Raw genomic sequence first — 17,381 nt, forward strand, 5'->3', positions numbered from 1 at the left:
GCAGTTCACGCCTCTGTCACCTGCTGCCACTGATTCATTGCCTGAGCAGTCTATATCCATTGTGTCTGAGGATCTGGCGAGATCAGGTAAACTAGAATCTCCACCCCATCCTCAGCCACAGAGCTTCAAGGTAGCGGTGTTGTGGGTGCCACCGCAATTTCCTTGGTCTTAGGGTTTTCTTTCTGGCTTTATCTCGCTTCCGATTGGGTTTCCCTGGCTGGGAAGCTTCCTTGGCTCAGTCTCCAAGGATGAGAGTGAAGCCCTATGACCAGCTGCTTTTGGGCTCTTCAGCCACTGGCGAGTTCCATCTTTCCCACTAGAAGAAACCTGGGAAGGGAGTAACCAAGGGACCCCTTCCTAGCGAGAGAAGCTGAGGATGACCTACGCTTTTCTGGCTTAGAAGCCCCCACCATCAAAGGGGCATGTGTCTTCTGGCTCGGAAAGGTGACATAGGTTGGCGGAGCTGATGGTGCCAGAACTGTAGAGGCGGCGTAAGGCGATGTCATACGTACAGGGTGCAGGCGTTAAAATTTTCTTAGTCTCAGTGTAGGTCAGTCTGCCCAGAGTTTTTCACTCCATAATTTTCCTTTCTTTCTGGAGAATCCTACAGTCAAGCAAGCAAGGCGAATGGTGCTCTGTGTAGTTGACACAGATGGGAGGCGGGGCACGTGGAGTATTGGGATGTGATGATGGCCGTCCACAATTTCGATATGTGACGCTGGAAGTACAGCAGGAAAACATACGGCTGATTTCAGCCACTTAAAGCACTATCAGGGGAGGGATATAGGGCTTTTCATTACACCGGCAAACCATCAAATTGTCATTCTAGGGCAATGTATCACGCTCAAAAGCAAAGATGAAGGCACCAGTGGCAACCAGATTATGCCTCAGTCCCCAGTGGACACTCTGGATGAAATATACTCGCCGCTCTAAATTGGCGTGCAGCTCACGTCGGACTGGAAAAGAAGAGCTCTGAAATGATACCCTGGACCATATTTAAGCTCTTATGGGGCGTGTTACAGAAAGATGGCCCAGGTTGTCAGAAACGAGTAACTCCCATGACTGGGCTGAGGATGCTGTTTTAAGATTGACGCAGATCTCATTTTGGACAAGCCCTCCACTTCCCTGAACTTGTCCTCTAAATGCTGAAAAAAAAAAGAGGATTCATCGTCATGACTACGCTTCATCACATGTCATCAGCCCTGTTGCCGCCCACCCTGAGCAGGGGCCCTCCCTTCAGGCGCCACCCAGCTGCAGCAAAGGCCACCTGGCAGGATAGCCATTGCTGGGAGTACCGATGCTCCAGCGGGATGGGCATTTAACCGTTGGAATACATGGGTAGTAAACGGTGCAGGAATCAGCAGAGCAATTCCTGTGTGGTCAGGGGGCTACTACCATCAGGGTACATGGCCCCACCAGAACGGGTTGGCTACCACGCTCTGTATCAGGTGCAAAGTAGTTCAGTCATAGTCAGCGCAAAAATACACTGAATAGTTCCTGGTGGAAAATGCGCCTAGGAAGGTGTCCTTGCCCAAGAGCAGGACTGCAGTGCAACGACGAGGAAGTGGGCTAAAGATATCAATGCACGATGGACACGATGCACCTTGTAAAGTGCCCTTCCCCATTTGGCTTCCCCCCTGCGGGTCCGGGGATTAGAATAGGCCCGCGGTATTCCTGCCTGTCGTAAGAGGCGACTAAAAGGAGTCCATCCCCCTCACGGGGGTAGTTAGCGCCTGCGTCCGGAGACGGACGGTTCCACGACCTATAATCGTGGTCTTTTTGGTTTTTCACTTCTCGTTTCTTCCTTCCTTCCTTTTGTTGGTTCCTTTCCTTGCTCTTCTCGACCTCACTGTCTTCCTTACTCATTCCCTTGACTTCTCCTTGCCTTCTCATTGCCTTTTTCTCCTTGCCTTCTCATTGCCTTTTTCTCCTTGCCTTCTCATTGCCTTTTTCTCCTTGCCTTCTCATTGCCTTTTTCTCCTTGCCTTCTCATTGCCTTTTTCTCCTTGCCTTCTCATTGCCTTTTTCTCCTTGCCTTCTCATTGCCTTTTTCTCCTTGCCTTCTCATTGCCTTTTTCTCCTTGCCTTCTCATTGCCTTTTTCTCCTTGCCTTTTTCTCCTTGCCTTTTTCTCCTTGCCTTTTTCTCCTTGCCTTTTTCTCCTTGCCTTTTTCTCCTTGCCTTTTTCTCCTTGCCTTTTTCTCCTTGCCTTTTTCTCCTTGCCTTTTTCTCCTTGCCTTTTTCTCCTTGCCTTTTTCTCCTTGCCTTTTTCTCCTTGCCTTTTTCTCCTTGCCTTTTTCTCCTTGCCTTTTTCTCCTTGCCTTTTTCTCCTTGCCTTTTTCTCCTTGCCTTTTTCTCCTTGCCTTTTTCTCCTTGCCTTTTTCTCCTTGCCTTTTTCTCCTTGCCTTTTTCTCCTTGCCTTTTTCTCCTTGCCTTTTTCTCCTTGCCTTTTTCTCCTTGCCTTTTTCTCCTTGCCTTTTTCTCCTTGCCTTTTTCTCCTTGCCTTTTTCTCCTTGCCTTTTTCTCCTTGCCTTTTTCTCCTTGCCTTTTTCTCCTTGCCTTTTTCTCCTTGCCTTTTTCTCCTTGCCTTTTTCTCCTTGCCTTTTTCTCCTTGCCTTTTTCTCCTTGCCTTTTTCTCCTTGCCTTTTTCTCCTTGCCTTTTTCTCCTTGCCTTTTTCTCCTTGCCTTTTTCTCCTTGCCTTTTTCTCCTTGCCTTTTTCTCCTTGCCTTTTTCTCCTTGCCTTTTTCTCCTTGCCTTTTTCTCCTTGCCTTTTTCTCCTTGCCTTTTTCTCCTTGCCTTTTTCTCCTTGCCTTTTTCTCCTTGCCTTTTTCTCCTTGCCTTTTTCTCCTTGCCTTTTTCTCCTTGCCTTTTTCTCCTTGCCTTTTTCTCCTTGCCTTTTTCTCCTTGCCTTTTTCTCCTTGCCTTTTTCTCCTTGCCTTTTTCTCCTTGCCTTTTTCTCCTTGCCTTTTTCTCCTTGCCTTTTTCTCCTTGCCTTTTTCTCCTTGCCTTTTTCTCCTTGCCTTTTTCTCCTTGCCTTTTTCTCCTTGCCTTTTTCTCCTTGCCTTTTTCTCCTTGCCTTTTTCTCCTTGCCTTTTTCTCCTTGCCTTTTTCTCCTTGCCTTTTTCTCCTTGCCTTTTTCTCCTTGCCTTTTTCTCCTTGCCTTTTTCTCCTTGCCTTTTTCTCCTTGCCTTTTTCTCCTTGCCTTTTTCTCCTTGCCTTTTTCTCCTTGCCTTTTTCTCCTTGCCTTTTTCTCCTTGCCTTTTTCTCCTTGCCTTTTTCTCCTTGCCTTTTTCTCCTTGCCTTTTTCTCCTTGCCTTTTTCTCCTTGCCTTTTTCTCCTTGCCTTTTTCTCCTTGCCTTTTTCTCCTTGCCTTTTTCTCCTTGCCTTTTTCTCCTTGCCTTTTTCTCCTTGCCTTTTTCTCCTTGCCTTCTCCTCCTTGCCTTTTTCTCCTTGCCTTTTTCTCCTTGCCTTTTTCTCCTTGCCTTTTTCTCCTTGCCTTTTTCTCCTTGCCTTTTTCTCCTTGCCTTTTTCTCCTTGCCTTTTTCTCCTTGCCTTTTTCTCCTTGCCTTTTTCTCCTTGCCTTTTTCTCCTTGCCTTTTTCTCCTTGCCTTTTTCTCCTTGCCTTTTTCTCCTTGCCTTTTTCTCCTTGCCTTTTTCTCCTTGCCTTTTTCTCCTTGCCTTTTTCTCCTTGCCTTTTTCTCCTTGCCTTTTTCTCCTTGCCTTTTTCTCCTTGCCTTTTTCTCCTTGCCTTTTTCTCCTTGCCTTTTTCTCCTTGCCTTTTTCTCCTTGCCTTTTTCTCCTTGCCTTTTTCTCCTTGCCTTTTTCTCCTTGCCTTTTTCTCCTTGCCTTTTTCTCCTTGCCTTTTTCTCCTTGCCTTTTTCTCCTTGCCTTTTTCTCCTTGCCTTTTTCTCCTTGCCTTTTTCTCCTTGCCTTTTTCTCCTTGCCTTTTTCTCCTTGCCTTTTTCTCCTTGCCTTTTTCTCCTTGCCTTTTTCTCCTTGCCTTTTTCTCCTTGCCTTTTTCTCCTTGCCTTTTTCTCCTTGCCTTTTTCTCCTTGCCTTTTTCTCCTTGCCTTTTTCTCCTTGCCTTTTTCTCCTTGCCTTTTTCTCCTTGCCTTTTTCTCCTTGCCTTTTTCTCCTTGCCTTTTTCTCCTTGCCTTTTTCTCCTTGCCTTTTTCTCCTTGCCTTTTTCTCCTTGCCTTTTTCTCCTTGCCTTTTTCTCCTTGCCTTTTTCTCCTTGCCTTTTTCTCCTTGCCTTTTTCTCCTTGCCTTTTTCTCCTTGCCTTTTTCTCCTTGCCTTTTTCTCCTTGCCTTTTTCTCCTTGCCTTTTTCTCCTTGCCTTTTTCTCCTTGCCTTTTTCTCCTTGCCTTTTTCTCCTTGCCTTTTTCTCCTTGCCTTTTTCTCCTTGCCTTTTTCTCCTTGCCTTTTTCTCCTTGCCTTTTTCTCCTTGCCTTTTTCTCCTTGCCTTTTTCTCCTTGCCTTTTTCTCCTTGCCTTTTTCTCCTTGCCTTTTTCTCCTTGCCTTTTTCTCCTTGCCTTTTTCTCCTTGCCTTTTTCTCCTTGCCTTTTTCTCCTTGCCTTTTTCTCCTTGCCTTTTTCTCCTTGCCTTTTTCTCCTTGCCTTTTTCTCCTTGCCTTTTTCTCCTTGCCTTTTTCTCCTTGCCTTTTTCTCCTTGCCTTTTTCTCCTTGCCTTTTTCTCCTTGCCTTTTTCTCCTTGCCTTTTTCTCCTTGCCTTTTTCTCCTTGCCTTTTTCTCCTTGCCTTTTTCTCCTTGCCTTTTTCTCCTTGCCTTTTTCTCCTTGCCTTTTTCTCCTTGCCTTTTTCTCCTTGCCTTTTTCTCCTTGCCTTTTTCTCCTTGCCTTTTTCTCCTTGCCTTTTTCTCCTTGCCTTTTTCTCCTTGCCTTTTTCTCCTTGCCTTTTTCTCCTTGCCTTTTTCTCCTTGCCTTTTTCTCCTTGCCTTTTTCTCCTTGCCTTTTTCTCCTTGCCTTTTTCTCCTTGCCTTTTTCTCCTTGCCTTTTTCTCCTTGCCTTTTTCTCCTTGCCTTTTTCTCCTTGCCTTTTTCTCCTTGCCTTTTTCTCCTTGCCTTTTTCTCCTTGCCTTTTTCTCCTTGCCTTTTTCTCCTTGCCTTTTTCTCCTTGCCTTTTTCTCCTTGCCTTTTTCTCCTTGCCTTTTTCTCCTTGCCTTTTTCTCCTTGCCTTTTTCTCCTTGCCTTTTTCTCCTTGCCTTTTTCTCCTTGCCTTTTTCTCCTTGCCTTTTTCTCCTTGCCTTTTTCTCCTTGCCTTTTTCTCCTTGCCTTTTTCTCCTTGCCTTTTTCTCCTTGCCTTTTTCTCCTTGCCTTTTTCTCCTTGCCTTTTTCTCCTTGCCTTTTTCTCCTTGCCTTTTTCTCCTTGCCTTTTTCTCCTTGCCTTTTTCTCCTTGCCTTTTTCTCCTTGCCTTTTTCTCCTTGCCTTTTTCTCCTTGCCTTTTTCTCCTTGCCTTTTTCTCCTTGCCTTTTTCTCCTTGCCTTTTTCTCCTTGCCTTTTTCTCCTTGCCTTTTTCTCCTTGCCTTTTTCTCCTTGCCTTTTTCTCCTTGCCTTTTTCTCCTTGCCTTTTTCTCCTTGCCTTTTTCTCCTTGCCTTTTTCTCCTTGCCTTTTTCTCCTTGCCTTTTTCTCCTTGCCTTTTTCTCCTTGCCTTTTTCTCCTTGCCTTTTTCTCCTTGCCTTTTTCTCCTTGCCTTTTTCTCCTTGCCTTTTTCTCCTTGCCTTCTCCTCCTTGCCTTCTCCTCCTTGCCTTTTTCTCCTTGCCTTTTTCTCCTTGCCTTTTTCTCCTTGCCTTTTTCTCCTTGCCTTTTTCTCCTTGCCTTTTTCTCCTTGCCTTTTTCTCCTTGCCTTTTTCTCCTTGCCTTTTTCTCCTTGCCTTTTTCTCCTTGCCTTTTTCTCCTTGCCTTTTTCTCCTTGCCTTTTTCTCCTTGCCTTTTTCTCCTTGCCTTTTTCTCCTTGCCTTTTTCTCCTTGCCTTTTTCTCCTTGCCTTTTTCTCCTTGCCTTTTTCTCCTTGCCTTTTTCTCCTTGCCTTTTTCTCCTTGCCTTTTTCTCCTTGCCTTTTTCTCCTTGCCTTTTTCTCCTTGCCTTCTCTGGTCTCCGCCTCGGCGTTTGAGACAGTCTGTCCTCTTTCTCCCTCTCTCTCTTCTTTTTCCTCTTCTTCCTTCCTCCCTGTGCGTGCCTGAAGGCCGACCCACGCGTTCGCACGCGTAGCCGGTGACGGGGTAACGCGTAATTCCCCGCCCTGGGTAGACATGTAAGGCACGCGCGTACCCCCTGGTAAAGGCCAGGCCCGGGGAGGGGTGATTGCCTGAGCTGATACCTTCTGACCATGCCGATTGGCCCTCCGTCTGTTACTCGGGAGGTGTGACCTGAGGTGTAAACATTCACCTAAGGCGGGAGTGCCCTCTGAGAGGGTCCCCACAAGGAAGGAGCGCGCCATCGGGGACGCTGGCAATCATGGGGGATTCCTCCGCAATGGATTCTACTCCATCTCTTTCGACTTCGACTCAAAAACGGAAACGTGACCAGCCAACAGTGACAAAAGTACTACCGCCTGCCCCACAATTCCTCGTAGTTTCTCGATCTGAGGACGGACAGGATTTTTCCTCTGTCAACCCTTTCGTTATTCAGAAGGGCGTAGATGCCATAGCCGGATCTGTCAAATCTTGTACCAGGTTGCGAAACGGCACCTTATTACTAGAAACTGAGAGTGCCTTTCAGGCACAAAAACTGCTTCGGGCCACCCTCCTGTACACGTTCCCTGTCCGGGTGGAGGCCCACCGAACTTTGAACTCGTCTCGTGGTGTAGTGTATACTAGCTCCCTCGACGGATTGACTGATGAGGAGCTTCAATCATTCCTCGCTGAGCAGGGCGTGACGGCTGTCCATAGGGTCATGAAAAAGGTCAACAATGACCTTGTACCGACCCGGACAATTTTCTTGACCTTCGATAGTGTTAAGCTGCCATCGCGCATAAAGGCGGGCTACGAGGTTATTTCTGTTCGCCCCTATGTCCCGACACCTACGCGCTGCTACCAGTGTCAGCGTTTCAATCACACTAGACAGTCTTGTTCCAATGCGGCTAAATGTGTCACTTGTGGCAGGGATGCCCATGAGGGTGACTGTCCACCTCCGTCTCCTCGTTGTGTGAACTGTCAGGGTGACCATGCCGCATCCTCCCGCGACTGTCCTGTCTATAAGGAAGAACGCTGTATCCAAGAAATTCGGGTCAAAGAGAAAGTGTCCACCTCGGCTGCTCGCAAGCTATTGGCTAGTAGGAAGCCCATGCTGCTCCCAGCGGGGAAATACAGTACTGTCCTCGCCTCTCCTCGGACTACCCGGGAGGTAGCAACCCAGACATGCGATCTGACCTTCAGCACCACGGTCGTCCGTTCGGCCGGTGCTAAGATCGCGCGGTCGACGTCTCCTCTTCCTCCCATCACCCCACAGACACGAGCACCTTCCTCAGCTTCTGCTAAGACGAAGACATCGAAGTCAGATGCACGGGCCTTCAAGAAGGAACCATCCCGTGCAGACTTCCTCCGTACCTCGACCTCCCAGCCTTCGACCGGTACTTCCACTACACGTCCTTCTAAAAAGGCGCATAGGAAGCACAGTTCTCCTTCTCCGCCACGGCGCATTCCTTCTCCTGCGCCACCCAGCGGTTGCCGCCCCAGGCCGTCATCTGTTTCGCCTGGCCGCACCGCTGGTAGCCGTACATCTGGCCGTTCACTGGCGGAGGCAGCTCCCCCTCCCGGCCATCCTCCCGAGATGGCCGATGACCCTATAGACCACATGGACGATGACTGTCCGCCTACTGATAGCGGCGGCAGTGCTCGCTCGAAGCCAGGCCCTAAGCGGCCTTCGAGGTGATCACTTCTCTCATCTTCCTTTTCTTACGATGGCACTTATTCACTGGAATATTCGCAGCATTCGCTCGAACCGAGAGGACTTGAAGTTGCTGCTCCGCTTGCACCGTCCACTCGTCGTAGCCCTCCAGGAAACGAAGCTACGCCCATGCGATCAAATTGCCTTGGCACACTACACCTCTGTGCGTTTTGACCTACCCCCTGTGGTAGGTATGCCAGCTCATGGAGGGGTTATGTTGCTGGTCCGGGATGATATTTACTACGATCCCATCACGTTGCACACCGGCCTGCAGGTAGTGGCCATCCGCATTACTCTCCCCACTTTTACGTTTTCCTTTTCTACCGTTTACACTCCATCTGCTGTTACCAGGGCAGACGTGATGCAACTTATTGCTCAGCTACCTGCACCATTTTTGTTAACTGGAGACTTCAATGCCCACCATCCCCTTTGGGGCTTTCCAGCATCCTGCCCGAGGGGCTCCTTGTTAGCAGACCTTTTCAACCAGCTCGATCTTGTCTGCCTCAATACTGGCGCCCCTACTTTTCTTTCGGACACGTCTCACACCTATTCCCATTTAGAACTCTCTATATGTACTCCCCAACTTGCACGCCGGTTTGAGTGGTATGCACTTTCTGATACATATTCGAGCGACCACTTCCCGTGTGTTATCCATCTCCTGCAGCATACCCCATCTCCGTGCTTCTCTAATTGGACCATCTCCAAGGCAGACTGGGGGCTCTTCTCTTCCAGGGCGACCTTTCAGGATCAAACCTTTACAAGCTGCGATCGTCAGGTCGCACACCTCACGGAAGTCATTCTCGCTGCTGCTGAATATTCCATCCCTCACCCTCCTTCTCCACGTCGCGTACCGGTCCCCTGGTGGACCGCAGCATGTAGAGACGCTTTACGTGCTCGTCGACGTGCTTTACGCACATTTAAACGCCACCCTACAGTGGCGAATTGTATCAATTATAAACGATTACGTGCTCAGTGTCGTCGTATTATCAAAGAAAGCAAGAAAGCCAGCTGGGCTGCTTTCACAAGCACCTTCAACAGTTTTACTCCTTCTTCTGTTGTCTGGGGTAGCCTGCGCCGGCTATCTGGCACTAAGGTCCACTCACCAGTTTCTGGCTTGAAGGTCGCGAATGACGTCCTTGTGGCCCCTGAGGCTGTCTCCAATGCCTTCGGCCGCTTTTTCGCAGAGGTTTCGAGCTCCGCTCATTACCACCCTGCCTTCCTCCCCCGCAAACAGGCAGAGGAGGCTAGGCCACCTAACTTCCGCTCCTCGAATTGTGAAAGTTATAATGCCCCATTCACCATGCGGGAACTCGAAAACGCACTTGGCCGATCACGGCGCTCTGCTCCAGGGCCAGATTCTATTCATATTCAGATGCTGAAGAACCTTCCTCCTGCGGGTAAAGGTTTTCTTCTTCGTACATACAATCGCATCTGGATTGAGGGACACGTTCCCGCATGCTGGCGCGAGTCTATTGTTGTCCCGATTCCTAAGCCGGGGAAGGACAAGCACTTGCCTTCCAGTTATCGACCTATCTCGCTTACCAGCTGTGTCTGTAAAGTGATGGAGCGAATGGTTAACTCTCGATTGGTTTGGCTGCTCGAGTCTCGACGCCTACTTACCAATGTACAATGTGGATTTCGTAGGCGCCGCTCTGCTGTTGACCATCTGGTTACCTTGTCGACCTTCATTATGAATAACTTCTTGCGGAAGCGCCCGACCGCGGCTGTGTTCTTTGATTTGGAGAAGGCTTACGACACCTGTTGGAAGGCGGGCATTCTCCGCACCATGCATACATGGGGCCTTCGCGGTCGCCTCCCTCTTTTTATTCGTTCCTTTTTAATGGATCGACAGTTCAGGGTACGTGTGGGTTCTGTCCTGTCCGACACCTTTCGCCAGGAGAATGGGGTGCCACAGGGCTCAGTCTTGAGCGTCGCTCTCTTCGCCATCGCGATCAATCCAATAATGGATTGCCTCCCAGCTGATGTATCAGGCTCCCTTTTCGTGGACGATTTTACCATCTATTGCAGCGCGCAGTGTACACGTGTCCTGGAGCGCTGTCTTCAGCGTTCTCTTGACCGTCTTTACTCCTGGAGTGTCGCCAATGGCTTCCGTTTTTCTGCCGAGAAGACGGTCTGTATTAACTTCTGGCGCTACAAAGAGTTTCTCCCACCGTCCTTACGACTCGGTCCCGTTGCTCTCCCAATCATGGAGACAACCAAATTTTTAGGCCTTACATTTGACAGGAAACTTAGCTGGTCTCCACATGTGTCCTATTTGGCCGCCCGTTGTACCCGTTCTATAAATGTCCTCCGTGTTCTCAGTGGTCTGTCGTGGGGAGCGGATCGAACCGTCCTACTTCGTCTATATCGGTCGATCGTCCGCTCCAAGCTGGATTATGGGAGCTTCGTATACTCCTCTGCACGGCCATCCATCTTACGCCGCCTCAACTCCATACAACATCGGGGTTTACGACTTGCGATCGGAGCATTTTATACCAGTCCCGTAGAGAGTCTTCATGCTGACGCTGGCGAATTGCCACTCACCTACCGGCGCGATATACTGCTTTGTCGGTATGCCTGTCGGCTACTGTCAATGCCCGACCATCCGTCTTATCGTTCCTTTTTTGACGACTCTCTTGACCGTCAATACGGGTTGTATGTCTCTGCCCTGCTACCCCCTGGAGTTCGCTTTCGTCGCCTCCTTCAACACCTTAATTTTTCACTCCCTGCAACCTTTCGAGTGGGCGAGAGCCGCACGCCACCTTGGCTCCAGGCTCAGGTCCGCGTTCACCTTGACCTCAGCTCGCTCCCAAAAGAGGTCACCCCCGGTTCGGTCTACCACTCCCGTTTTTTGGAACTTCGTTCGAAGTTCATCGACATGACATTCATTTATACAGATGGCTCTAAGACCAATGACGGGGTCGGGTGTTCCTTTATTGTCGAGGCACAAAGTTTCAAATACCGGCTCCATGACCATTGTTCTGTCTTCACAGCTGAGCTCTTTGCCCTCTACCAGGCTGTTCTTTACATCTGCCGCCACCGACATTCTGCTTATGTCATCTGCTCAGATTCCCTGAGCGCCATCCAGAGCCTCAGTGATCCGTACCCAGTTCACCCTTTCGTACACCGGATCCAACGCTCTCTTCAGCAGCTGGTGGACGTCGGTTCTCCAGTTAGCTTTATGTGGGTTCCTGGCCATGTCGGTATCCCTGGGAACGAAGCTGCAGATGCCGCGGCCAAGGCTGCGGTCCTCCAGCCTCGGACAGCTTTTTGTTGCGTCCCTTCGTCCGATTTTAGCAGGGTGATTTGTCGGCGCATCTTATCTCTGTGGCATGCCGATTGGGCTGCACTTACCGACAACAAGCTTCGGGCCTTAAAACCTCTTCCCGTGGCTTGGACGTCCTCCTCACGCCCTTCTCGGCGGGAGAAGGTCATTTTAGCCCAGTTAAGAATTGGACACTGCCGGTTCAGCCATCGCCATCTGCTGACGGCTGCGCCGGCGCCGTTCTGCCCATGTGGGCACTTGCTGACGGTTAGACACATTTTACTGTCCTGTCCAGATCTTAACACACTGCGCCTCGATCTTAACCTGCCAAATACTTTCGATGCCATTTTAGCGGATGACCCACGAGCAGCTGCTCGTGTTCTTCGTTTTATCAATTTGACAAACCTCGCTAAGGACATTTGATGATGCTGTTTTTTAATCCTATGCCTGTCAGTCTGTCTTTTATCGTGTTTTCCCTTTTAGTTGTTGTGGTCAACTTGTGCCTCACGGTGTATTCTTAGAGTAGTCAGGGCGCTAATGACCATTGAAGTTGTGCGCCCTAAAACCACAAAAAAAAAAAACCCATTTGGCTTGCTCTTCGATAAAATTTTGAAGAATGGAGGTCAAACCCTACAGGGGACCATGACATAAAGGCCAAAATGTGTGAAGCTCCTTTTAGTCGCCTTGTACGACAGGCACGAATACCTCAGACCTAACCCCCAGACCCGCATCCCCAGACCCGCATGGGGGTAATGACATTTTTGTTAGTGCATGTGTCAAGAGGAATTGCTATGAAAATAGTCGGTTCAGCAATATAGTCTGTTGTCAAAAGGGGAAGGTATGATGAATATTTATTGCAAAATGTATTCTAGTTTACCAAATTTTAACTCCACGATGCAATGCAACCAATACTTCATAGGAATTGTCAATTGCTTTCTAAAATAAAATGTCATACAAGACATTTTGTCATGTATTTTTCCTTTATTCGCCCCTAAAAATGGGTTACAATAAATAGAGGATTTTTAGCAACAAATTATGGCCACAAACGGACAAGGTCCTAAAAATACATACCAAAAGTTGGTGACTAAATTACATATTTGATTTTAAATGGAAAAAAATATAATTTAGATGATTAAAGGATTCTGCTATATTGGATTACACACACAATTTTAATATTTTTCATGTTACGTCAGACACTTACAGCTCAATAGTTCCTTATATATGGCGAATCCCTGCCAATAGTCCATTTCTTGTCAGTACCCATAAAGGCAGTCCAGTAAAAGTCGTGAAGAGCTGTACATCTGTAAGGTTCTTCAAACTCAATTTGAATTGTTTTTGACAAATCCCCAAAAGATATTCTTAATACTAATTGTTTTGTTCTGTGGCACAAAATCTACGAGGGCAGTTCAATAAGTAATGCAACACATTTTTTTTCTCGGCCAATTTTGGTTGAAAAAACCGGAAATTTCTTGTGGAATATTTTCAAACATTCCCGCTTCGTCTCGTATAATTTCATTGACTTCCGACAGGTGGCAGCGCTGTACGGAGCTGTTAAAATGGCGTGTGTAACGGATGTGCGTTGGAAACAACGGGCAGTGATCGAGTTTCTTTTGGCGGAAAACCAGGGCATCTCAGATATTCATAGGCGCTTACAGAATGTCTACGGTGATCTGACAGTGGACAAAAGCACGGTGAGTCGTTGGGCAAAGCGTGTGTCATCGCCGCAAGGTCAAGCAAGACTGTCTGATCTCCCGCGTGCGGGCCGGCCGTGCACAGCTGTGACTCCTGCAATGGCGGAGCGTGCGAACACACTCGTTCGAGATGATCGACGGATCACCATCAAACAACTCAGTGCTCAACTTGACATCTGTTGGTAGTGCTGTCACAATTGTTCACCAGTTGGTATATTCAAAGGTTTGTTACCGCTGGGTCCCTCGTTGTCTAACCGAACACCATAAAGAGCAAAGGAGAACCATCTGTGCGGAATTGCTTGCTCGTCATGTGGCTGAGGGTGACAATTTCTTGTCAAAGATTGTTACAGGCGATGAAACATGGGTTCATCACTTCGAACCTGAAACAAAACGGCAATCAATGGAGTGGCGCCACATCCACTCCCCTACCAAGAAAAAGTTTAAAACCATACCCTCAGCCGGTAAAGTCATGGTTACAGTCTTCTGGGACGCTGAAGGTGTTCGATGTCCTTCCCCATGGTCTAACGATCAACTCTGAAGTGTATTGTGCTACTCTTCAGAAATTGAAGAAAAGATTTCAGCGTGTTCGTAGGCACAAAAATCTGAACGAACTTCTCCTTCATGACAACGCAAGACCTTACACATGTCTTCGCACCCGAGAGGAGCTCACAAAACTTCAGTGGACTGTTCTTCCTCATGCATCCTACAGCCCCGATCTCGCACTGTCGGATTTCCATATGTTTGGCCCAATGAAGGACGCAATCCGTGGGAGGCACTATGCGGATGATGAAGAAGTTATTGATGCAGTACGACGTTGGCTCCGACATCGACCAGTGGAATGGTACCGTGCAGGCATACAGGCCCTCATTTCAAGGTGGCGTAAGGCCGTAGCATTGAATGGAGATTACGTTGAAAAATAGTGTTGTGTAGCTAAAAGATTGGGGAATAACCTGGTGTATTTCAATGCTGAATAAAACAACCCCTGTTTCAGAAAAAAAGTGTTGCATTACTTATTGAACTGCCCTCGTAATAACGTCATATATGCCCATGTAAGAACCTAAGAACAGAAATACGAAGGAGGAGTTAAAAATGACCACACATTAAGCCAAATTGACAGAAACAGACGGCTAAAACTGACTTCCCCACTTAGAAACGTCCATAAAATACTCCACAGAGAGGACGGAGGTCCTGAACTGAAGATTCCACCATATTGCTACGATGGATAAGAGAAACGCAGTTGACGATCTGCACGTCGTTTGCTGTGAGTTACTGGCCATTTTAGCGAACATAAATTGGACTAGGTGGTTAAAAATGGGCGTTTGGTCAGGAAATGGTGATGACAATGAACACAAAATGGTAAGGGATTACCACTTAACAAATGATATGGCTAAAATTACAGTGGCCAATATGCGACCTAGGGTGAAAGGGTCGAGAGGAGGTTGGCCAAACAGCTGAGAGGTTTAATTCCCATGAAAGGAAGATCAGTGGTGTTGCCAAAGGGATGCAATCTGCTGACAGATGGCAACACAGATATTGGAAGCAATGGGAGACAGTGGGCTGTGGTAGGATTGCAACAATGGCAACAGTATTGTTTCAGACCAGACCAATGTGATGAGGGACACAAGCGTCATAGTGGCTCAATCGAGAGTGAGGAAGAGGAGCTTTCTGACACATTTCACTAAAGGATGGATGGTGTGTAGCACAGGGAGGCTTGGAAAGGCACCGATTCGATGAGTCAATTAAAAAGCCTGTCACACTAGATGTACTGCAAGGTGTGATACAGGTCAGAGCAGTGCTGTAAATACTACGCAGTGTAAAATACCAAAAATCATTGATGATGGTGTTAGGTATGCTTTCGTCATTGGTACCAGTCTGAGAGACACCGGTGTACAGAAAGTTACTGTTGCTAAGTTCGGTGTGAAGATCGAGAAATTTACAGCGATAGATAGAATCTGAAGTAGTATCCTTAGGAAGTGAATTAAGTCAAAGGTGAACATGGGCTGCTTGCACGAAGCCAAGGTGGTTAAGGATTCACACCCATTAGGAATGTGGCAGGTAGTAACACACTGAAACTGTAAAGTGAACTCCAGGAAGTAACAGATGAATGACACATCCCATACTGGCAATCGAGGGAGTCATCAAAGGAGGCGGCACAGGATGGGGTCCAGGCATTGCAGACAAATAGCATGTCCATCTGCTGAGGAGAGCATCACATCAGTATGACGGGGGTAGTTTGACCGCTTCTGTACACAGACTGGACTAGTGTAAAATGCACAAGTGTTGAAATAGGTACTACGATGGTGGAGTGTATTTAGGTGGCATAAAATGGAGACATGCAGAGGAATAAATGAAACACCACTCTCATCTGTTTGCATCAATCCCTTCTCTGTTTGAAACTACACTGTGGGTGTGATCCACTCCTTACAAAGTATCGCAGAGCACACACAGGACATTGTGACCTGGTACTGCATGTGGCCAGGTAAGACACATGGGAAGCTTACGAAAGTATTGTCAAACATGAGCCCCAGTAATTTCGTAGTTTCAGCAAACTGAAGAGCAGCAGGCCAAAGAGGTGAAGACTGTTTGTGGAGGAGACCCAATGAGCTGCCAGAAATTCATATTTTATCAGTGGAAAAGCAAAAGCCAATGTCAATGCTCCATGAGTGAAGACAGTTGAGACAATGCTGAAGATGCTGATCAAGGAGAAAAGTCTGTGGAGAACTGAAATAGGTTGCAGAATCACGTACAAAGAGAGAGCTGGAGATGCAAAGCATGAGACAAACCATAGTAGGGATAACGGCGATAACAAAGATGACGCTCAGGACGGAACTCAGAGGCACACTGTTTTCCTGGATTAAGCTGACTGACAGGGAAGAACCCACGCATACTTCAAAACTCTGTATTTAAGAAATTCTTGAAGGAAACGGGGCAATCGGCCTCGGCGGCTCGACGTGTAGTGAGTACAGAGGATACCAGCCCCCAGAAAGTGTCATTGGTTTTCTCCAATCTCACCATAGTCTTTCATTTCCACAAAAATCGTTTACATAATGGACTGAAGTCACAAGATGGTCAACTGCAGACCAGCATGCTTTAAATCCACTTAGATTTATGCCTTTCTGCTGTGGTGGCTTTAGTCTCACAATCTACTAACCACTGTACAAACTTTCCATCACCTTGTGAACACAGCTAGTGAGAAAAGGAGATAGCTTATCAGGCTTATATATGGGTATGACAGTGGCTTCACGCCAGTGTCTGGTAAATGTCCCATCTGTCCAGATGTGATTGTACATATGATGGAGAAAGTCTTGACCACAAAAGAAAGGTTCTGCAACATCTGAATGTGAACTTAATCCGGCCCAATGTGAAAAACGAGGACGAGATGAGAGCATAATCTACCTTTCCCTACATAAAAGCAGCATTATAGCAGTCACGATTCTGAGAGAAGGGATTCACCAGAGCCTACTCCACTTTTTTCTGACAGAAGGGAGGGTGATAGTGGGAGTAGCTTGGGATCTCCGCAAAATAGCGGCCCCAGGTACTGGAGACAGCGAGAGTCCACAATGATCTACTATGGTCTGGCTGGAAATAGGAGTGGACCTAGGTCCCAGAGAGCTATCTGAGGTTTGCCCACACGATGGAAGAGGCCCCCCAGGGGGTGCACAACTCTTTTGTGGACACGAGCGTAGCGAGCACGGGACCCCGAGCTAATGTGGCCCTCCTTCCTTTCCGGGCTGCATACCTTCCCTTCCCTCTCCGCATCCCTCCCCTTCCCCCATCTTCGCCCCCCCCCTCACCTCTGGCTCTTTCCTTCCCTTTCTCCCCCTCTGGGAGTATGGTTTGTGCCTACGTCCGGAGACGGACGCTCAAAACTGTTCCAAATTAATTGCTTTTACACTTGCAAGTCCTCGTCCTTCCTCTGTCCTTCTTTTCCTTCCCTCTTCTCCTTGCCCTTTTCTCCGCTGCGGCGTTTGAGACCCCCTTTTCTTTCCTTTCCCTTTCTCTTTTTTCCTCCCTGTGCGTGTCTGAAGGCCGACCCATGCACTTCCATGCGTAGCCGGTGACGGGGTAACGCGTAATTCCCCGCCCCGGGTAGACAGGTAGGACACGTACGTACCCCCTGGTAACGGCCAGGCCAAGGGAGGGGTGATTACCCGAGCTGATACCTTCCGAAAGTGCCGATTGGTCCCTCCGTCCGTTTGTCGGGAGGTGTGACCTGAGGTGTGAACAATCACCTAAGGCCGGAGTGCCCTCAGAGAGGACCCCCACAAGGGAGGAGCACGCCATCGGAGACGCCGGTAATAATGGGGGATTCTTCCGCAATGGTTTCCTCACCTTCCACTATGTCTGCTCACAAACGTAAGTTCACTGAGTCTCAGCCACAGACGGTTCTTCCATCGTTGCCACAGTTCCTTGTTGTTTCTCGGTCTGACGAAGGTCACGACTTTTCCACGGTCAACCCTTTCATTATTCAGAAAGGTGTCGACGCAATTGCGGGTCCTGTAAAGTCTTGTTCCAGATTACG

General features: G+C 48.2%; 1 protein-coding gene across 1 annotated transcript in view; it reads right to left on the reverse strand.

The window, feature by feature from the left end:
* Positions 1–2,039: 2,039 nt before the first annotated feature.
* Positions 2,040–17,381, reverse strand: part of LOC126452317 (axoneme-associated protein mst101(2)-like) — a 44,528-nt gene continuing 29,186 nt past the window's right edge. Inside the window, exon 2 of the mRNA XM_050091060.1 lies at positions 2,040–6,064. Coding sequence (XP_049947017.1) covers positions 2,040–6,064 — 4,025 coding nt within the window. The remainder of the gene's footprint in view (positions 6,065–17,381) is intronic.

The sequence above is a fragment of the Schistocerca serialis genome, unplaced genomic scaffold (assembly GCF_023864345.2).
Source record: "Schistocerca serialis cubense isolate TAMUIC-IGC-003099 unplaced genomic scaffold, iqSchSeri2.2 HiC_scaffold_849, whole genome shotgun sequence".
Classification (NCBI taxonomy): Eukaryota; Metazoa; Arthropoda; class Insecta; order Orthoptera; family Acrididae; genus Schistocerca; species Schistocerca serialis.